The 22,125-nt window shown below is 53.4% G+C and overlaps 1 protein-coding gene across 3 annotated transcripts in view; it reads left to right on the plus strand.

Moving 5' to 3' along the window:
• Nucleotides 1-22,125, plus strand: part of GPAA1 (glycosylphosphatidylinositol anchor attachment 1) — a 43,284-nt gene that overhangs the window by 5,910 nt on the left and 15,249 nt on the right. For all 3 annotated transcript variants that reach the window (XM_054057750.1, XM_054057749.1, XM_054057748.1), the window contains exons 3-10: nt 5,440-5,613; nt 5,696-5,807; nt 10,259-10,406; nt 16,926-17,027; nt 17,111-17,307; nt 19,809-20,005; nt 20,085-20,238; nt 20,318-20,401. In XM_054057750.1, the coding sequence (XP_053913725.1) occupies nt 5,440-5,613; nt 5,696-5,807; nt 10,259-10,406; nt 16,926-17,027; nt 17,111-17,307; nt 19,809-20,005; nt 20,085-20,238; nt 20,318-20,401 (1,168 nt within the window). The remainder of the gene's footprint in view (nt 1-5,439; nt 5,614-5,695; nt 5,808-10,258; nt 10,407-16,925; nt 17,028-17,110; nt 17,308-19,808; nt 20,006-20,084; nt 20,239-20,317; nt 20,402-22,125) is intronic.

Here is a 22,125-nt window from a genome sequence, read left to right on the forward strand (position 1 = left end):
ATTTTTGGGGGTTTCAGGGTGGATTTTTGGGGTTCAGGGGTGGATTTGGGGCTTTCAGGGTGGATTTTGGGGTTCAGAGGTGGATTTGGGGCTTTCAGGGTGGATTTTTGGGGGTTTCAGGGTGGATTTTTGGGGTTCAGGGGTGGATTTGTGGGTTTTGGGGGTGGATTTTTTTGATTCAGGGGTGGATATTTGGGGTTCAGGGGTGGATTTTGGGGGGTCCAGGGGTGGATTTGGGGGTTTCGGGTGGATTTTTTGGGATCAGTGGTGGATTTTTATTGTTGGATTTTTGGGGTTCAGAGGTGGATTTTTGGGGATTATTGTTGGATTTTTGGGGTTCAGGGGTGGATTTTTGGGGATTATTGTTGGATTTTTGGGGTTCAGGTGGTGGATTTCAGGGGTTTGGGGTGGATTTTTGGGGTTCAGGGGTGGATTTTTGGGGTTCAGATGTGGATTTGGTGCTTTCGGGGTGGATTTTTGTGTTTAGGGGTGAATTTTTGCCAATAATTGGTGGATTTTTGGGGATCAGGGGTGGATTTTTGGGGTTCAGGGGTGGATTTTTGGGGTTCAGGGGTGGATTTGGGCGTTTTGGGATGGATTTTTGACGATCAGTGGCGGATTTTGGGGATTATTGTTGGATTTTTGACGTTTCGGGGTGGATTTTTGGGGATTATTGGTGGTTTGACGTTTCGGCGTGGATTTTTGGGGATTATTGGTGGATTTTTGGGGTTCAGGGGTGGATTTTTGGGGTTCAGGTGTGGATTTTTGGGGTTCAGGGGTGGATTTGGTGCTTTTGCGATGGATTTTTGACGATCAGTGGTGGATTTTTGGGGATTATTGTTGGATTTTTGACGTTTCGGGGTGGATTTTTTGGCCATAATTGGTGGATTTTTGGCGATTGTTGGTGGATTTTTGGGGTTCAGGGGTGGATTTTTGGGGTTCAGGAGTGGATTTGGGCATTTTGCGATGGATTTTTGATGATCAGTGGTGGATTTTGGGGATTATTGTTGGATTTTTGACGTTTCGGGGTGGATTTTTTGGGATTATTGGTGGATTTTTGGCGTTTCGGGGTGGATTTTTGGGGTTCAGGGGTGGATTTGGGGGTTTTGAGATGGATTTTTGACGATTAGTGGTGGATTTTTGGGGATTATTGGTGGATTTTTGGCGTTTAGGGGTGGATTTTTGGGGATTATTGGTGGATTTTTGGGGTTCAGGGGTGGATTTTTGGGGTTCAGGAGTGGATTTGGGGGTTTTGCGATGGATTTTTGACGATCAGTCGTGGATTTTTGGGGATTATTGTTGGATTTTTGGCGTTTCGGGGTGGATCTTTTTGGGTTTCGGGTTGGATTTTGGGGTTCAGGGGTGGATTTGGGGCTTTCAGGGTGGATTTTTGGGGGTTTCAGGGTGGATTTTTGGGGTTCAGGGGTGGATTTGGGGGTTTCAGGGTGGATTTTTGGGGTTCAGGGGTGGATTTGTGGGTTTTGGGGGTGGATTTTTTTGATTCAGGGGTGGATATTTGGGGTTCAGGGGTGGATTTTGGGGTTTCGGGTGGATTTTTTGGGATCAGTGGTGGATTTTTATTGTTGGATTTTTGGGGTTCAGTGGTGTTTTTTTGGGGATTATTGTTGGATTTTTGGGGCTCAGGGGTGGATTTTTGGGGTTCAGATGTGGATTTGGTGCTTTCAGGGTGGATTTTTGGTGTTTAGGGGTGAATTTTTGCCAATAATTGGTGGATTTTTGGGGATTATTGGTGGATTTTTGGGGATTATTGGTGGATTTTTAGGGTTCAGGGGTGGATTTTTGGGGTTCAGGGGTGGATTTGGGCGTTTTGCGATGGATTTTTGATGATCAGTGGTGGATTTTGGGGATTATTGTTGGATTTTTTACATTTCGGGGTGGATTTTTGGGGATTATTGGTGGATTTTTTGGGTTCAGGGCTGGATTTTTGGGGTTAAGGGGTGGATTTTTGGGGTTCAGGGGTGGATTTGGGGGTTTTGCGATGGATTTTTGACGATCAGTGGTGGATTTTTGGGGATTATTGGTGGATTTTTGACGTTTAGGCGTGGATTTTTGGGGGTTTCGGGGTGGATTTTTTGAGTTCAGGGGTGGATTTGGGGCTTTCAAGGTGGATTTTTGGGGTTCAGGGGTGGATTTTTAGGGTTTTAGGGTCGATTTTTTGGGTTTAAGAGTAAATTTTGGGGGATTATTGGTGGATTTTGGAGTTTCAGGGTGGATTTTTGGGGCTCAGGGGTGGATTTTTGGGTATTGGTTGATTTTTTGTGTTTAGGTGTGGATTTTTGGGGTTCAGGGGTGGATTTGGGGCTTTCAGGGTGGATTTTTGGGGTTCAGGGGTGGATTTTAGGGGTTCAGGGGTGGATTTGGGGCTTTCAGGGTGGATTTTAGGGGTTCAGGGGTGGATTTTAGGGGTTCAGGGGTGGATTTGGGGCTTTCAGGGTGGATTTTGGGGGGTTTCAGGGTGGATTTTTGGGGTTCAGGGGTGGATTTTTGGGGGTTTCAGGGTGGATTTTTGGGGTTCAGGGGTGGATTTGGGGCTTTCAGGGTGGATTTTTGGGGGTTTCAGGGTGGATTTTTGGGGTTCAGGGGTGGATTTGTGGGTTTTGGGGGTGGATTTTTTTGATTCAGGGGTGGATATTTGGGGTTCAGGGGTGGATTTTGGGGGGTCCAGGGGTGGATTTGGGGGTTTCGGGTGGATTTTTTGGGATCAGTGGTGGATTTTTATTGTTGGATTTTTGGGGTTCAGGGGTGGATTTTTGGGGATTATTGTTGGATTTTTGGGGTTCAGGTGGTGGATTTCAGGGGTTTGGGGTGGATTTGTGGGGTTCAGGGGTGGATTTTTGGGGTTCAGATGTGGATTTGTTGCTTTCGGGGTGGATTTTTGTGTTTAGGGGTGAATTTTTGCCAATAATTGGTGGATTTTTGGGGATCAGGGCTGGATTTTTGGGGTTCAGGGGTGGATTTTTGGGGTTCAGGGGTGGATTTGGGCGTTTTGGGATGGATTTTTGACGATCAGTGGCGGATTTTGGGGATTATTGTTGGATTTTTGACGTTTCGGGGTGGATTTTTTGGGATTATTGGTGGATTTTTGGCTTTTCGGGGTGGATTTTTGGGGTTCAGGTGTGGATTTTTGGGGTTCAGGGGTGGATTTTTGAGGTTCAGGTGTGGATTTTTGGGGTTCAGGGGTGGATTTGGGGCTTTTGTGATGGATTTTTGATGGTCAGTGGTGGATTTTTGGGGATTATTGGTGGATTTTTGGCGTTTCGGGGTGGATCTTTTTGGGTTTCAGGTTGGATTTTGGGGTTCAGGCGTTGGATTTTTGGGGTTTTGGGCTGGATTTTTGGGTTTCGGGTTGGATTTTGGGGTTCAGGGGTGGATTTGGGGCTTTTAGGGTGGATTTTTGGGGGTTTAGGAGTGGATTTTTGGGGTTCAGGGGTGGATTTGGGGGTTTCGGGCTGGATTTTTGGGGTTCAGGGGTGCATTTGTGGGGTTCAGGGGTGGATTTGGGGGGTTCGGGGTGGATTTGTGGGGGTTCAGGGGTGGATTTGTGGGGTTCAGGGGTGGATTTGGGGGTTTCGGGCTGGATTTTTGGGGGTTTTGGAGTGGATTTGTGGGGTTCAGGGGTGGATTTGGGATTTTTGGCCTGGATTTTGGGGGGTTTAGGAGTGGATTTTTTGGGTTCAGGAGTGGATTTGGGGCTTTCAGGGTGGATTTTTGGGGTTCAGGGGTGGATTTTTTGGGATAATTGGTGGATTTTAGGGGATTATTGGTGGATTTTTGGCGTTTCAGGGTGGATTTTTTTGGGTTTCAGGTTGGATTTTTTTGGATTCAGGGGTTGGATTTTGGGGTTCAGGTGGTGGATTTTGGGGGTTCAGGGGTGGATTTGGGGGCGCTATGGGGCGATTTGGGACGTTCAGGCGTGGATTTGGGGGTGCTATGGGGCGATTATTGGTGGATTTTTGGTGTTCAGGTGTGGATTTTTGGGTTCAGGGGTGGATTATTGGGGTTCAGGGGTGGATTTGGAGGTTTTGCGATGGATTTTTTGGGATAATTTGTGGATTTTAGGGGATTATTGGGGGATTTTTGGCATTTCGGGGTGGATTTTTTGGGGTTTCGGGTTGGATTTTTTGGATTCAGAGGTTGGATTTTGGGTTTCAGGCATTGGATTTGGGGGTTTAGGGGTGGATTTGGGGGATTATTGGTGGATTTTTGGGGTTCAGGGGTGGATTTTTGGGGTTCAGGGGTGGATTTGGGGGTTTTGCAATGGATTTTTGACCATTAGTGGTGGATTTTTGGGGATTGTTGGTGGATTTTTGGCGTTTCGGGGTGAATCTTTTTGGGTTTTGGGTTGGATTTTGGGGTTCAGGGGTAGATTTTTGGGGTTTTGGGATGGATTTTTGGGTTTAGGGGTGGATTTTTGGGGTTCAGGGGTGGATTTGGGGCTCAGGGGTGGATTTTTGGGGTTTTGGGGTGGATTTTTGGGGTTCAGGGGTGGATTTGGGGGTTTCGGGCTGGATTTTTTGGGGGTTTAGGGGTGGATTTTGGGGGTTCAGATGTGGATTTGGTGCTTTCGGGGTGGATTTTTGGTGTTTAGGGGTGAATTTTTGGCGATTATTGGTGGATTTTTGGGGTTCAGGGGTGGATTTTTGGGGTTCGGGGTGGATTTTTGGGGTTCAGATGTGGATTTGGTGCTTTCGGGGTGGATTTTTGCCGATAATTGGTGGATTTTTGGGGATTATTGGTGGATTTTTGGCGTTTCGGGGTGGATTTTTGGTGCTTTCGGGGTGGATTTTTGGGGTTCAGACGTTGGATTTTGGGGGTTTTGGAATGGATTTTTGGGTTTCAGAGTGGATTTTGGGGGTTCAGGGGTGGATTTGGTGCTTTCGGGGTGGATTTTTGGGGTTCAGGCGTGGATTTTTTGGGAAAATTTGTGGATTTTAGGGGATTATTGGGGGATTTTTGGCATTTCGGGGTGGATTTTTTGGGGTTTCGGGTTGGATTTTTTGGATTCAGAGGTTGGATTTTGGGTTTCAGGCATTGGATTTGGGGGTTTAGGGGTGGATTTTTGGGGTTCAGGGGTGGATTTTTGGGGTTTTAGGGTCGATTTTTTGGGTTTAAGAGTAAATTTTGGGGGATTATTGGTGGATTTTGGGGTTTCAGGGTGGATTTTTTGGGATTATTGGTGGATTTTTGGCGTTTCGGGGTGGATTTTTGGGGTTCAGGGGTGGATTTTTGGGGTTCAGGGGTGGATTTGGGGGTTTTGCGATGGATTTTTGCCCATCAGTGGTGGATTTTTGGGGATTATTGGTGGATTTTTGGCATTTCGAGGTGGATTTTTGACATTTCGGGGTGGATTTTTTGGGGGGTTTCCGGTTGGATTTGGGGGTTCAGGCGTTGGGGGGTTTTTTTTTGGGGTTCCCCCAGCGCTCTCAGCTACGCCCTGGGTCTCGCCTGGTTCCTGGCGCTGCCGCCGGCGGCGCCGCGCACCCACATCTCGGAGAACGCCATGGGTTCCACCATGGTGGAGGAGACCTTCAGCGGCGGCGCCCGCGCCATCGCCTTCGCCCGCGATTTCGCCGCCCACAAGAAGAAAACGGGGTGAGAACGGTCAAAATTGGGGTTCGCTTTATGGGATGGATTATTTTGGGGGGGCCGTCATCGCCTTTCCCTGTGCCGTTAGGGCTCTGCCGGTGGCTTGGTTGGAGAAGACCATGTGGAGTTTGGGTTTGGAGGTCCACCAACAGACGTTCACCTGTACGCTGCCCTTCCCGGATGAGGCTCGTGAGCGATATGTGGGTACCCGCACCCCAAAACCCAACAGCACCCCAAAAAACAGCCCCTCAAAACCCGGAGAGAGGACCCCAAAAGCCACCGGAACCCCAAAAGCCGTCAGTACCTTCAAAACCCAACTGCACCCCAAGAGCTTTTAGGTCCCATGAGGGCTTCCAGTTCACCCCAAACCCCTTCCAGTGCACCCCGAAACCTCACAGAGCACCCCGAAACCCATCAGCCCCCCAAAACCTGGCAGAGCACCCCAAAACCCAAGAGCACCCCAAAAAACGGCACTCTAAAAGCTTTCAGTTCACCCCAAAACCCAACTGCAACCCAAGACCTTTTAGGTCCCATGAGGTCTTCCAGTTCACCCCAGATCACCCCAAAATCCAACGGCACCCCAAAACCAGTCAGAGCACCCCGAAACCCACCAGCACCCCAAAAAACAGCCCCCCAAAACCCTGAGAGAACCCCAAAAGCCACCGGAACCCCAAAAGCCATCAGTACCTTCAAAACCCAACTGCACCCCAAGACCTTTTAGCTCCCATGAGGTCTTCCAGTTCACCCCAAAACCCTTCCAGTGCACCCCGAAACCTCACAGAGCACCCCAAAACCCAACAGAACCTCAAAACCCTGACAGAGCACCCCGAAACCCAAGAGCACCCCAAAAAATGGCACCTCAAAAGCTTCCAGTTCACCCCAAAACCCAACAGCACCCCAAGACCTTTTAGGTCCCATAAGGTCTTCCAGTTCACCCCAGATCACCCCAAAATCCAACAGCACCCCAAAACCTGTCAGAGCACCCCGAAACCCACCAGCACCCCAAAAAACAGCCCCCCAAAACCCTGACAGAGCACCCCAAAAGCCACCGGAACCCCAAAAGCCGTCAGTACCTTCAAAACCCAACAGCACCCCAAGACCTTTTAGGTCCCATGAGGTCTTCCAGTTCACCCCGAAACCCTGACAGAGCACCCCAAAAACTGGCAGAGCACCCCAAAACCCACCAGCCCCCCAAAACTTGGCAGAGCACCCCAAAACTCAAGAGCACCCCAAAAAACGGCACTCCAAAAGCTTCCAGTTCACCCCAAAACCCAACTGCAACCCAAGACCTTTTAGCTCCCATGAGGTCTTCCAGTTCACCCCAAAACCTGACAGAGCACCCCAAAACCCATCAGCACCCCAAAACCTGACAGAGCACCCCGAAACCCACCAGCACCCCAAAAAACAGCCCCCCAAAACCCTGTGAGAGCACCCCAAAAGCCACTGGAACCCCAAAAGCCATCAGCACCTTCAAAACCCAACAGCACCCCAAGACCTTTTAGGTCCCATGAGGGCTTCCAGTGCACCCCGAAACCTGGCAGAGCACCCCAAAACCCATCAGCACCCCAAAACCTGACAGAGCACCCCAAAACCCAAGAGCACCCCAAAAAATGGCACCTCAAAAGCTTCCAGTTCACCCCAAAACCCAACTGCACCCCAAGAACTTTTAGGTCTCACAAGGTCTTCCAGTTCACCCCGAAACCTCACAGAGCACCCCAAAACCTGACAGAGCACCCCGAAACCCAAGAGCACCCTGAAACCCACCAGCACCCCAAAAAATAGCACCTTAAAAGCTTCCAGTTCACCCCAAAACCCAACTGCACCCCAAGACCTTTTAGGTCCCATGAGGTCTTCCAGTTCACCCCAGATCACCCCAAAACCCACCAGCACCCCAAAACCTGACAGAGCACCCCAAAACCCACCAGCACCCCAAAAAACAGCCCCCCAAAACCCAGAGAGAGAATCCCAAAAGCCACCGGAACCCCAAAAGCCGTCAGAACCTTCAAAACCCAACAGCACCCCAAGACCTTTTAGGTCCCATGAGGTCTTCCAGTTCACCCCAAAGCCTGACAGAGCACCCCAAAACCTGTCAGAGCACCCCAAAACCCAACAGCACCCCAAGACCTGACAGAGCACCGTGAAACCCAAGAGCACCCCAAAAAATGGCACCTTAAAAGCTTCCATTTCACCCCAAAACCCAACTGCAACCCAAGACCTTTTAGGTCCCATGAGGTCTTCCAGTTCACCCCAAAACCTCACAGAGCACCCCAAAACCTGTCAGAGCACCCCAAAACCCAATAGCACCCCAAAACCTGACAGAGCACCCCGAATCCCACCAGCACCCGAAAAAACGGCACCTTAAAAGCTTTCAGTTCACCCCAAAACCCAACTGCAACCCAAGACCTTTTAGGTCCCATGAGGTCTTCCAGTTCACCCCAAAACCTGACAGAGCACCCCAAAACCCATCAGCACCCCAAAACCTGACAGAGCAACCCGAAACCCACCAGCACCCCAAAAAATGGCACTCTAACAGCTTCCAGTTCACCCCAAAACCCAACTGCAACCCAAGACCTTTTAGGTCCCATGAGGTCTTCCAGTTCACCCCAAAACCCTTCCAGTGCACCCCGAAACCTGTCAAAGCACCCCAAAACGCACCAGCACCCCAAAACCTGACAGAGCACCGCAAAACTCAAGAGCACCCCAAAAAACGGCACTCCAAAAGCAAGACCAGGAGGTCTTGCAGCTCACCCCAAACCCTGACAGAGCACCCCAAAAGCCACCAGCACCCCAAAACCTGACAGAGCACCCCAAAACCAGCCAGCACCCCAAAAAACAGCCCCCCAAAACCCTGACGGAGCACCCCAAAACCCACCGAAACCCCAAAAGCCATCAGCACCTTCAAAACCCAACAGCACCCCAAAATCTCTCAGCCCTCCCCAAGACCTTTTGGATCACCCCAAAACCCAACAACACCCCCAAATCCTTCCAGTTCACCCCAAAATCCATCAGCACCCCAAAATCCATCAGCCCCCTCAAAACCTTCCAGTCCTCCACCCCCTCATTTCTTGGGGTGCAAATGGGAGGGGGAATGGGGGGGGGGAGAGGGTAAAAGTGGGGGTGCAAAGGGGGTGAAATTGGGGTGCAGGGAGGGAAAAAGGGGTGCAAAGGGGGGAGAAATGGGGGTTAAAAGGGGGTGCAAAGGGGGGAGAAATGGGGGTGCAAAGGGGGAGTAATGGGGGTGCAAAGGGGTAAAAGGGGGTGCAAAGAGGGGAGAAATGGGGGTGCAAAGGGGGTAAAAGGGGGTGCAAAGGGGGGAGAAATGGGGGTGCAAAGGGGAGTAAAAAGGGGTGCAAAGGGGGGAGAAATGGGGGTGCAAAGGGGAGTAAAAGGGGGTGCAAAGGGGGAGAAATGGAGGTGCAAAGGGGGTAAAAGGGGGTGGAAAGGAGGGAGAAATGGGGGTGCAAAGGGGGTAAAAGGGGGTGCAAAGGGGGGAGAAATGGGGGTAGAAAGGGGGTAAAAGGGGGTGCAAAGGGGGGAGAAATGGGGGTGGAAAGGGGGTAAAAGGGGGTGCAAAGGGGGTAAAAGGGGGTGCAAAGGGGGGAGAAATGGGGGTGCAAAGGGGGTAAAAGGGGGTGCGAGGGGTAAAAATGGGTATAAGGGGGTTAAAGGGGTGTAAAGGGGTAAAAAGGGTTGAAAGGGGTGTAAAGGTGTAAAAGGCGTGTAAGGGGTAAAGGGGGTAAAATGGGGGTGTAAGGGGGTAAAAAGGAGTGTGAGGGGGTAAAAGGGGTGTAAGGGGGTGTAAGATGGTAAAGGGGGTGTAAGGGGATAAAAGGGGGTGTGAGGGGGTGAAAGGGGGTAAAAGGGGTCTGGGGGGTAAAAAGGGGTGTAAGGGGGTAAAATGGGTATAAGGGGGTAAAATGGGTGTAAGGGGGTAAAAGGGGATGTGAGGGGGTAAAGGGGGTGTAAGGGGGTAAAGAGGGTGTAAGGGGGTGTAAGGGGATAAAGGGTAAAATGGGGGTGTAAGGGGGTAAAGGGGGGTTAAAGAGGGTAAAAATGGGTATAAGGGGGTAAAAGGGTTAAAATGGGTGTAAGGGGGTAAAAGGGGGTGTAAGGGGGTAAAAGGGTTAAAAGGGGTGTAAGGGGATAAAAGGGAATTTAAGGGGGTAAAAGGGGTGTAAGGGGATAAAGTGGGTTTAAGGGGGTCAAAGGGGGTGTAAGGGGATAAAAGGGGGTGTAAGGGGGTAAAGGGGGTGTGAGGGGGTAAAATGGGTGTAAGGGGGTAAAAAGGGGTAAAAGGGGTCTGAGGGGGTAAGAGGGGTGTAAGGGGGTAAAAGGGGGTATAAGGGGGTAAAAGGAGGTGTAAGCGGGTAAAGAGGGTGTAAGGGGGTGAAAATGGGTGTAATGGGGTAAAAGGGGTGTGAGGGGATAAAGGGGGTAAAAATGGGTGTGAGGGGGTAAAAGGTGGTGTAAGGGGGTAAAAGGGAGTGTAAAGGGGTAAAAGGGGTGTAAGAGGGTAAAAGGGGTGTAAGGGTGTAAAGGGGGTGTAAGGGGATAAAAGGGGGTAAAAGGGGGTATAAGGGGGTAAAGGGGGGTGTGAGTGGGTCAAAGGGGTGTAAGGGGGTGTAAGGGGTGTAACGCGGCGCGTGGTCAGTTGGTGAAGGGCACCAACGTGTATGGGATCCTGCGGGCGCCGCGCGCCGCCAGCACCGAAGCGCTGGTCCTGAGCGCCTCCTGCGCCGACGGAGCCACCAACAACCACGGAGTGGGGCTCCTCCTCGCCCTCGCCGGAACCTTCCGCGGTACGGAATGGGCGGGGGGAGGGGGCATGGGGGGGATGGAGGTGGAGATGATGGAGGTGATGGGGATGGAGGTGATGGAGGTGGAGGTGATGGAGGTGGAGATGATGGAGGTGGAGATGATGGGGATGGAGATGATGAGGATGGAGATGATGGAGTTGGTGGGGATGGAGATGATGGGGATGGAGATGGAGATGACGGAGATGATGGGGATGGAGATGATGGGGATGGAGATGGTGGGGATGGAGATGATGGGGATGGAGATGGTGGGGATGGAGATGATGGGGATGGAGATGATGGGGATGGAGGTGATGAGGATGGAGATGATGGGAATGGAGGTGGTGGGGATGGAGATGATGGGAATGGAGATGGTGGGGATGGAGAGGATGGGAATGGAGAGGATGGGGATGGTGGAGGTGGAGGTGAAGGGGATGGAGGTGAAGGGGATGGAGGTGAAGGGGATGGAGATGAAGGGGATGGAGATGATGGGGATGGAGATAATGGAGATGGTGGAGGTGGAGGTGATGGAGGTGGAGGTGATGGAGGTGGAGGTGATGGAGGTGGAGATCATGGGGATGGGAATGGAGCTGATATGGAGGTGGAAATGGGGATGGAGATGGGGATGGAGGTGGAGATGGAGATGGAGGTGAAGGGGATGGAGATAATGAGGATGGAGATGATGCGGATGGAGGTGAAGGAGATGGAGGTGAAGGGGATGGAGATGATGGGGATGGAGATGAAGGAGATAGAGATGATGGGGATGGAGATGGTGGGGATGGAGATGGTGGGGATGGAGCTGATGGAGATAGAGATGATGGGGATGGAGGTGATGAGGATGGAGATGATGGGAATGGAGGTGGTGGGGATGGAGAGGATGGGGATGGAGAGGATGGGGATGGTGGAGGTGGAGGTGAAGGGGATGGAGGTGAAGGGGATGGAGGTGAAGGGGATGGAGATGATGGGGATGGAGATGATGGAGATGGAGATGATGGGGATGGAGATAATGGAGATGGTGGAGGTGGAGGTGATGGAGGTGGAGGTGATGGAGGTGGAGGTGATGGAGGTGGAGATCATGGGGATGGGAATGGAGCTGATATGGAGGTGGAAATGGGGATGGAGATGGGGATGGAGGTGGAGATGGAGATGGAGGTGAAGGGGATGGAGATAATGAGGATGGAGATGATGCGGATGGAGGTGAAGGAGATGGAGGTGATGGTGGAGGTGAAGGGGATGGAGGTGATGGGGATGGAGGTGATGGGGATGGAGGTGATGGGGATGGAGATGGTGGGGATGAGAATGGAGCTGAGATGGAGGTGGAGATGGGGATGGAGATGGGGATGGGGATGGAGCTGATGGGGATGGAGCTGATGGAGATGGAGGTGAAGGGGATGGAGATGAAGGGGATGGAGATGATGGGAATGATGGAGGTGGAGGTGAAGGGGATGGAGGTGAAGGGGATGGAGATGGTGGGGATGGAGATGATGGGGATGGGGATGATGGGGATGGAGATGATGGGGATGAGAATGGAGCTGAGATGGAGGTGGAGATGGAGGTGGAGATGGGGATGGAGATGGAGCTGATGGAGATGGAGGTGAAGGGGATGGAGATGAAGGGGATGGAGATGATGGGGATGATGGAGGTGGAGGTGAAGGGGATGGAGATGATGGGGATGGAGGGGATGGGGATGGAGATGATGGGGATGGAGATGATGGGGATGGAGATGATGGGGATGGAGATGATGGGGATGGAGGTGAAGGGGATGGAGATGATGGGGATGGAGATGATGGGGATGGAGATGATGGGGATGGGGGTGAAGGGGATGGAGGTGAAGGGGATGGAGGTGAAGGGGATGGAGATGATGGGGATGGAGGGGATGGGGATGGAGAGGATGGGGATGATGGAGGTGGAGGTGAAGGGGATGGAGATGATGGGGATGGAGGTGAAGGGGATGGAGATGATGAGGATGGAGATGATGGGGATGGAGATCATGGGGATGGAGATCATGGGGATGGAGATGATGGGGATGGAGATGATGGGGATGGAGGGGATGGAGATGGAGATGATGGGGATGGAGGTGAAGGGGATGGAGGTGAAGGGGATGGAGACGGTGGGGATGGAGATGGTGGGGATGGAGATGATGGGGATGAGAATGGAGCTGAGATGGAGGTGGAGATGGGGATGGAGATGGGGATGGGGATGGAGCTGATGGGGATGGGGGATGGAGCTGATGGGGATGGAGCTGATGGAGATGGAGGTGATGGGGATGGAGGTGAAGGGGATGGAGATGAAGGGGATGGAGATGATGGGGATGATGGAGGTGGAGGTGAAGGGGATGGAGATGATGGGGATGGAGGGGATGGGGATGGAGATGATGGGGATGGAGATGATGGAGGTGGAGGTGAAGGGGATGGAGGTGGAGGTGAAGGGGAGGGAGGTGAAGGGGATGATGGAGGTGGAGGTGAAGGGGGTGGAGATGATGGGGATGGAGGGGATGGGGATGGAGATGATGGAGATGGAGGTGAAGGGGATGGAGATGATGGAGATGGAGGGGATGGGGATGGAGATGATGGAGATGGAGGTGAAGGGGATGGAGATGATGGAGATGGAGGTGAAGGGGGTGGAGATGAAGGGGATGGAGATGAAGGGGATGGAGATGATGGGGATGGAGATGATGGGGATGAGAATGGAGCTGAGATGGAGGTGGAGATGGAGGTGGAGATGGGGATGGAGATGGAGCTGATGGGGATGGAGCTGATGGAGATGGAGGTGAAGGGGATGGAGATGAAGGGGATGGAGATGATGGGGATGATGGAGGTGGAGGTGAAGGGGATGGAGATGATGGGGATGGAGGGGATGGGGATGGAGATGATGGGGATGGAGGTGATGAGGATGGAGATCATGGGGATGGGGATGGAGGTGGAGATTGAGATGGAGATGGGATGAGGTGGAGATGGGAGAAGAGAACGGAGATGGGGATGGGGGTGGAGATGGGATGGAGATTAGGATGGCGTGGGATGGAGATGAGGTAGGATGGGATGGGATTGGGATGTGAAGAGATGGCACAGGGATCAGGATCTGATAGTGCTGAGATCGAGGTCTGCTGGGACAGGGATTGGGATCTGCTGGAGCTGGGATGGGACAAGGATTGGGATCTGCTGGGGTGGGAACGGGACAGGGATCGGGATCTGGTGGGACTGGAATGGGCCAAGACTCAGGATCTGGTGGAGCTGGGACTGGGATCGGGATCTGGTGGGACTGGGATGGGACAGGGATGGGACAAAGATCAGGATCTGGTGGAACGGGGACTGGGATGGGGATCTTCTGGAGCTGGGATGAGACAAGGCTCAGGATCTGGTGGAGCCGAGACTGGGATCGGGATCTGGTGGCACTGGGACTGGGATCAGGATCAGGATCTGGTGGGACTGGGATGGGATAAGGATCAGGATCTGGTGGGACTGGGATGGGATAAGGATCAGGATCTGGTGGGACTGGGATGGGATAAGGATCAGGCTCTTCTGGAGCTGGGATAGGACAAGAATCGGGGTCTGGTGGGACTGGGATCAGGATCTGGTGGGACTGCGATTGGGATTGGGATCTGGTGAGACTGGGATGGGACTGGGATGGACCAACACTAAGGATCTGGTGGGACTGGGATTGAGATTGGGATCTGGTGGGACTGGGATGGTCCGAGGCTTGGGATCTGGTGGGACTGGGATGGGACAAGGATTGGGATCTGGTGGGACTGGGATGGGACAAGGATTGGGATCAGGTGGGACTGGGATGGGATAAGGATCAGGATAAGGATCAGGCTTTTCTGGAGGTGGGATAGGACAAGGATCGGGATCTGGTGGGACTGGGATAGGACAAGGATTGGGATCCGGTGAGGTTGGGATGGGACTGGGATCAGAATGTGGTGGAACAGGGACTGGGATCGGGATCTTCTGGAGCTGGGATGGGACAAGGCTCAGGATCTGGTGGGACTGGGATGGGACTGGGATGGGACTGGGATCAGGATCTGATGGGACTGGGGTGGGACTGGGATGGGCCGAGTATCGGGATCTGGTGGGACTGGGATTGAGGTTGGGATCTGGTGAGACTCGGATGGGACTGAGATCAGGATCTGGTGGGACTGGGATGGGACTGGGCTGGTCCGAGGCTCAGGATCTGGTGGAGCCGGGACTGGGATCGGGATCTGGTGGGACTGGGATTGAGATTGGGATCTGGTGAGACTGGGATGGGACTGGGATCAGAATCTGGTGGGAGTGGGATGGGAGAAGGATCGGGATCTGGTGGAACGGGGACTGGGATCAGGACCTGGTGAGGTTGGGATGGGACAAGGATCGGGATCTGGTGGGACTGGGATGGGACTGGGCTGGTCCGAGGCTCAGGATCTGGTGGAGCCGGGACTGGAATCGGGATCTGGTGGGACTGGGATGGGAGAAGGATCAGGATCTGGTGGGACTGGGATGGGACTGGGATCAGGATCTGGTGGGACTGGGATGGGACAAGGATCAGGATCTGGTGGAACTGGGACTGGGATCGGGATCTGGTGGGACTGGGATGGGCCAAGGATTGGGATCTGGTGGGACTGGGATGGGACTGGGATGGGCCAACGCTGAGGATCTGGTGGAGCTGGGATTGAGATTGGGATCTGGTGGGACTGGGATGGGATGAGGCTTAGGATCTGATGGGACTGAGATGGGACTGAGATCAGGATCCGGTGAGGTTGGGATGGGACTGAGATCAGAATGTGGTGGAACGGGGACTGTGATTAGGATCTTCTGGAGCTGGGATGGGACAAGGCTCAGGATCTGGTGGGACTGGGATGGGACTGGGATCAGGATCTGGTGGGACTGGGACTGGGATGGGGATCGGGATCTGCTGGGACTGGGATCAGGATCTGGTGAGGTTGGGATGGGACTGGGATCAGAATGTGGTGGAACGGGGAATGGGATCGTGATCTTCTGGAGCTGGAATGGGACAAGGCTCAGGATCTGGTGGGACTGGGATCAGGATCTGGTGGGACTGGGATGGGACTGGGATCGGGATCTGGTGGGACTGGGGTGGGCCAAGGCTCGGGATCTGGTGGAACTGGGACTGGGATCGGGATCTGGTGGGACTGGGATGGGATTGAGATCAGGATCTGGTGGGACTGGGGTGGGACTGGGATCAGGATCTGGTGGGACTGGGATGGGACAAGGATCAGGATCTGGTGGAACTGGGACTGGGATCGGGATCTGGTGGGACTGGGATGGGCCAAGGATTGGGATCTGGTGGGACTGGGATGGGACTGGGATGGGCCAACGCTGAGGATCTGGTGGAGCTGGGATTGAGATTGGGATCTGGTGGGACTGGGATGGGATGAGGCTTAGGATCTGATGGGACTGAGATGGGACTGAGATCAGGATCCGGTGAGGTTGGGATGGGACTGAGATCAGAATGTGGTGGAATGGGGACTGGGATTAGGATCTTCTGGAGCTGGGATGGGACAAGGCTCAGGATCTGGTGGGACTGGGATGGGACTGGGATCAAGATCTGGTGGGACTGGGACTGGGATGGGGATCGGGATCTGCTGGGACTGGGATCAGGATCTGGTGAGGTTGGGATGGGACTGGGATCAGAATGTGGTGGAACGGGGAATGGGATCGTGATCTTCTGGAGCTGGAATGGGACAAGGCTCAGGATCTGGTGGGACTGGGATGGGACTGGGATGGGACTGGGATGGGACTGGGATGGGATTGAGATCAGGATCTGGTGGGACTGGGGTGGGCCAAGGCTCAGGATCTGGTGGAACTGGGACTGGGATCGGGATCTGGTGGGACTGGGATGGGACTGAGATCAGGATCTGGTGGGACTGGGATGGGGATCTGGTGGGACTGGGATGGGGATCTGGTGGGACTGGGATGGGCCAAGGATTGGGATCTGGTGGGACTGGGATGGAACTTGCATGGGACTAAGATCAGGATCTGGTGGGACTGGGGTGGACCAAGGCTCAGGATCTGGTGGGACTGGGATGGGACTGGGATCAGGATCTGGTGGGACTGGGATGGGACTGGGATGGGATTGAGATCAGGATCTGGTGGGACTGGGGTGGGCCAAGGCTCAGGATCTGGTGGAACTGGGACTGGGATCGGGATCTGGTGGGACTGGGATGGGACTGAGATCAGGATCTGGTGGAACTGGGACTGGGATCAGGATCTGGTGAGGTTGGGATGGGACTGGGATGGGACAAGGATTGGGATGTGCTGAGGTTGGGATGGGACTGAGATCAGAATGTGGTGGAACGGGGAATGGGATTGAGATCTTCTGGAGCTGGGATGGGACAAGGCTCAGGATCTGGTGGGACTGGGATGGGACTGGGATCAGGATCTGGTGGAACTGGGCTGGGACTGAGATCATGATCTCTTGAGGTTGGGATGTGCCAAGGATTGGGATGTGGTGAGGTTGGGATGGGACTGGGATCAGAATGTGGTGGAACGGGGAATGGACTCGGAATCTTCTGGAGCTTCTCGTTGCCCTCAGGCCAGATCTTCTGGGCCAAGGACATCATCTTCCTGGTGCACGAGCACGACCTTCTGGGCATGGAAGCGTGGCTCCAGGGCTACCACGACGTCAACCTCACCGGTGAGAACTCCGGAGGCTCCGCCGGGATTGGGGACCCAACGGCGGTGTCCGAGGAGTCGCCACCGCTGACCCGATGCCGGCAGAGATGACTTCTTCGGGAACGCCGGGTCGGGCGGGAGCCATCCAAGCGGCCATCGCTTTGGAGCTCAGCAGCGACGTGGTGACCAGCTTGGACGTGGCCGTGGAAGGGCTCAACGGACAACTTCCCAACTTGGATCTTCTTAACCTCTTCCATGCTTTCTGCCAGAAGAATGGGCTCCTCTGCACCATCCAGGGGAAGGTGGGGGTCACCACGGAGATTCCGGGATGGGATGGTGGGACTGGAAGGGCTTGGAGAAGAGGTGGGGTGGTGGAAAGTGGGATTGGAAGGGTTGGAATTGGACTGGAAGGGCTGAAAGTTGGACTGGAAGGGGTGAAAGTTGGACTGGAAGGGCTGAAGTTGGACTGGAAGGGGTGAAAGTTGGACTGGAAGGGCTGAAAGTTGGACTGGAAGGGCTGAAGTTGGACTGGAAGGGCTGAAAGTTGGACTGGAAGGGCTGAAATTGGACTGGAAGGGCTGAAAGTTGGACTGGAAGGGGTGAAAGTTGGACTGGAAGGGGTGAAAGTTGGACTGGAAGGGCTGAAAGTTGGACTGGAAGGGGTGAAAGTTGGACTGGAAGGGGTGAAAGTTGGACTGGAAGGGCTGAAGTTGGACTGGAAGAGGTGAAAGTTGGACTGGAAGGGCTGAAGTTGGACTGGAAGGGCTGAAATTGGACTGGAAGGGCTGAAATTGGACTGGAAGGGCTGAAAGTTGGACTGGAAGGGCTGAAAGTTGGACTGGAAGGGCTGAAAGTTGGACTGGAAGGGGTGAAAGTTGGACTGGAAGGGCTGAAAGTTGGACTGGAAGGGGTGAAAGTTGGACTGGAAAGGCTGAAAGTTGGACTGGAAGGGCTGAAGTTGGACTGGAAGGGCTGAGGTTGGACTGGAAGGGCTGAAAGTTGGACTGGAAGGGGTGAAAGTTGGACTGGAAGGGGTGAAAGTTGGACTGGAAGGGCTGAAGTTGGACTGGAAGGGGTGAAAGTTGGACTGGAAGGGCTGAAAGTTGGACTGGAAGGGGTGAAAGTTGGACTGGAAGGGCTGAAGTTGGACTGGAAGGGGTGAAAGTTGGACTGGAAGGGCTGAAAGTTGGACTGGAAGGGGTGAAAGTTGGACTGGAAGGGGTGAAAGTTGGACTGGAAGGGCTGAAATTGGACTGGAAGGGGTGAAAGTTGGACTGGAAGGGCTGAAATTGGACTGGAAGGGGTGAAAGTTGGACTGGAAGGGCTGAAAGTTGGACTGGAAGGGCTGAAAGTTGGACTTGAAGGGGTGAAATTGGACTGGAAGGGGTGAAAGTTGGACTGGAAGGGGTGAAAGTTGGACTGGAAGGGCTGAAAGTTGGACTGGAAGGGCTGAAATTGGAGTGGAAGAGGTGAAAGTTGGACTGGAAGGGGTGAAAGTTGGACTGGAAGGGGTGAAAGTTGGACTGGAAGGGCTGAAGTTGGACTGGAAGGGCTGAAGGTTGGACTGGAAGGGCTGAAGTTGAACTGGAAGGGGTGAAAGTTGGACTGGAAGGGCTGAAGGTTGGACTGGAAGGGCTGAAAGTTGGACTGGAAGGGCTGAAAGTTGGACTGGAAGGGCTGAAGTTGGACTGGAAGGGGTGAAAGTTGGACTGGAAGGGGTGAAAGTTGGACTGGAAGGGGTGAAGTTGGACTGGAAGGGGTGAAAGTTGGACTGGAAGGGGTGAAAGTTGGACTGGAAGGGGTGAAAGTTGGACTGGAAGGGGTGAAGTTGGACTGGAAGGGGTGAAGTTGGACTGGAAGGGCTGAAGTTGGACTGGAAGGGGTGAAAGTTGGACTGGAAGGGCTGAAGTTGGACTGGAAGGGGTGAAAGTTGGACTGGAAGGGGTGAAAGTTGGACTGGAAGGGCTGAAGTTGGACTGGAAGGGGTGAAAGTTGGACTGGAAGGGGCTGAAGTTGGACTGGAAGGGCTGAAGTTGGACTGGAAGGGCTGAAAGTTGGACTGGAAGGGCTGGAGTTGGACTGGAAGGGCTGAAATTGGACTGGAAGGGGTGAAAGTTGGACTGGAAGGGCTGAAATTGGACTGGAAGGACTGAAAGTTGGACTGGAAGGGCTGAAATTGGACTGGAAGGGCTGGAGTTGGACTGGAAGGGCTGGAGTTGGACTGGAAGGGCTGAAGGTTGGACTGGAAGTGTTGAAAGTTGGACTGGAAGGGCTGAAATTGGACTGGAAGGACTGAAAGTTGGACTGGAAGGGCTGAAATTGGACTGGAAGGGATGAAAGTTGGACTGGAAGGGATGAAGGTCGAACTGGAAGGGGTGAAGTTGGACTGGAAGGGCTGAAGTTGGACTGGAAGGGCTGAGGTTGGACTGGAAGGGGTGAAAGTTGGACTGGAAGGGGTGAAAGTTGGACTGGAAGGGCTGAAATTGGACTGGAAGGGCTGAAAGTTGGACTGGAAGGGCTGAAAGTTGGACTGGAAGGGCTGAAGTTGGACTGGAAGGGCTGAGGTTGGACTGGAACGTCTTGGAGGTCCCTTCCAACTCCAATGATTCCATGAAGGTTCTCCATCCTTCCCCCCTGCCCCGTTGGAAGCGTTCCTCATTGCCTCCTCCTTTTGGTTTCCCTCCATGTGGACATAACCGAGCGCCGCCGTTCCTTTTTTTGGGGTCTCCGTTTGGACCTCTTCTTCCATCCTCAACGTTCTTCTCTCTCTCTCGGTGACCCTCCGTGGCCGTTCCTCCGGCAGCTCCCTCGCTCCGAGTGGGATTCGTTGCCCGCCTACACCCACAGCCTTCAGACTCTTCTCCTCATGGTCTTGGCTCAGGCCTCGGGGCAACCGCGCGGCAACCACGGCCTCTTCCTCCGCTATCGCATCGAGGCCCTCACGCTCCGCGGAATCAACAGTTTCCGGCAGTACAAGTACGACATGACCACCGTCGGCAAGTGAGTTGACTTCTTCTAAGGCTTGGGTGGGAATCCTCAAGGATGGAGGACCTTCTTCATCTTTCTTAATTGACCGTAGGACCTTAGAAGGAATGTTCCGGAAGCTCAATAACCTCCTGGAACGTCTGCATCAATCGTATTTCTTCTATCTGTTGCCTTCGCTCTCCCGGTTTATCTCCATCGGGGTCTACATGCCGGCGTTTGGGTTCCTCATCCTGGTCCTCATCCTGAAGATATCCTTGAGGGAAGCGGGAGGGATGCGGTGGAGGGTGGGGGTGAAGCAGCTCTGTTGTCTTCCTTAATGGTTTCCAAGCTCTGGAGCTCTGGATGAAGCTCAATAAGTGGGAACCGGGCAGCGGCGAACGGCTCTGCGACGGCAGCGGCGGGGCAGGAGAGGTCAGGACCTCAGCTCTGGTCTTACTCCATCCCATCTCCATCCCATCCTCATCTCCATCCTCACCTCCATCTCATCCCATCTCCGTCTTCACCTCCATCTCCATCCCACCCCATCACATCCCCATCTCCATCCCCATCTCCATCTCTATCTTCATCTCCATCCTCATCTCCATTTATCATCCCCATTCCTTCCCCTTCTCCATCCTTTCTCCATCCCTTCTCCATCCCATCTCCATCCCCATGTCCATCATCCCCATTCCTTCCCCTTCTCCATCTCCATCCCATCTCCATCCTCATCTCTATCCTCATCTCCATCATCTCTATCTCCATTCCTTTCCCTTCTCCTTCTCCATCCCACCCCATCTCCATCATCTCCATCCTCACCTTCATCCCTATCTCCATCCCCATCTCCATCTTCATCTACATCCTCATCTCCATCCTCATCCCCATCATCTCTATCATCCCCATTCCTTCCCCTTCTCCGTCCCATCTCCATCCCATCCTCATCTCCATCCTCTCCATCATCTCCATTCCTTCCCCTCCCCCTTCTCCTTCTCCATCCCATCCTATCCCATCCCATCTGATCTCCATCTCCATCCCATCTTCATCTCTGACCTCATCCCCATCTCCATCCCCATCTCCATCCCCATCTCCATCCCATCTTCATCTCCATCATCTCTATCATCCCCATTCCTTCCCCTTCCCCTTTTCCTTCTCTATCCCATCTTCATCTCCATCCTCATCTCCATCATCTCCATCATCTCCATCATGTGCATTCTTTCCCCTTCTCCATCCCTTTTCCATCCCTTCTCCATCCCATCCTCGTCTCCACCATCCCCATTTCTTCCCCTTCCCCTTCTCTATCCCATCTCCATCCCGTCCTCATCTCCATTCTCATCTCCATCTTCTCTGTTCTTTCCCCTTCTCCATCTCCATCCCATCTCCATCCCATCTCCATCTCCATCCTCATCTCCATCATCCCCATTCTTTCCCCTTCTCCTTCTCCATCTCCATCCTCATCTCCCTCCCCATCTCCCTCCTCTCCATTCTTTCCCCTTCCCATTCTCCTTATCCATCCTCATCTCCATCCTCATCTCCATCCTCATCTCCATCCTCATCTCCATCCCATCGCCATCCCATCTCCATCTTCATCTCCATTTTCATCTCCATCTTCATCTGCATCCTCATCTCCATCATCCCCATTCCTTTCCCTTCTCCATCCCATCCCATCTCCATCCTCATCTCTATCCTCTCTATTCTTTCCCCTTCCCGTTCTCCTTTTCCATCCCATCTCTATCCCATCTCCATCCTCATCTCCATCATCTCCATCCTCATCTCCATCCTCATCTCCATCCCATCTCCATCCAATCTCCATCTCCATTTTCATCTCCATCCTCATCTCCATCATCTATCTCCATTCTTTCCCCTTTTCCATCCCATCTCCATCCCCATCTTCATCCCCGTCTCCATCCCACCCCCATCATCTCCATCCTCATCTCCATCATCTCCATTCTTTCCTCTTCTCCATCCCATCTCCATCCCACCCCCATCATCCCCATCCCCATCCCCATCCTCATCTCCATCCCATCTCCATCTTTATCTGCATCCTCATCTCCATCCTCATCTCCATCATCTCCATCATCCCCATTCCTTCCCCTTCTCCTTCTCCATCCCATCTCCATCTCCATCCTCATCTCTATCCTCTCTATTCTTTCCCCTTCTCC

This window comes from Cuculus canorus, chromosome 2 (assembly GCF_017976375.1).
Source record: "Cuculus canorus isolate bCucCan1 chromosome 2, bCucCan1.pri, whole genome shotgun sequence".
Lineage (NCBI taxonomy): Eukaryota > Metazoa > Chordata > Aves > Cuculiformes > Cuculidae > Cuculus > Cuculus canorus.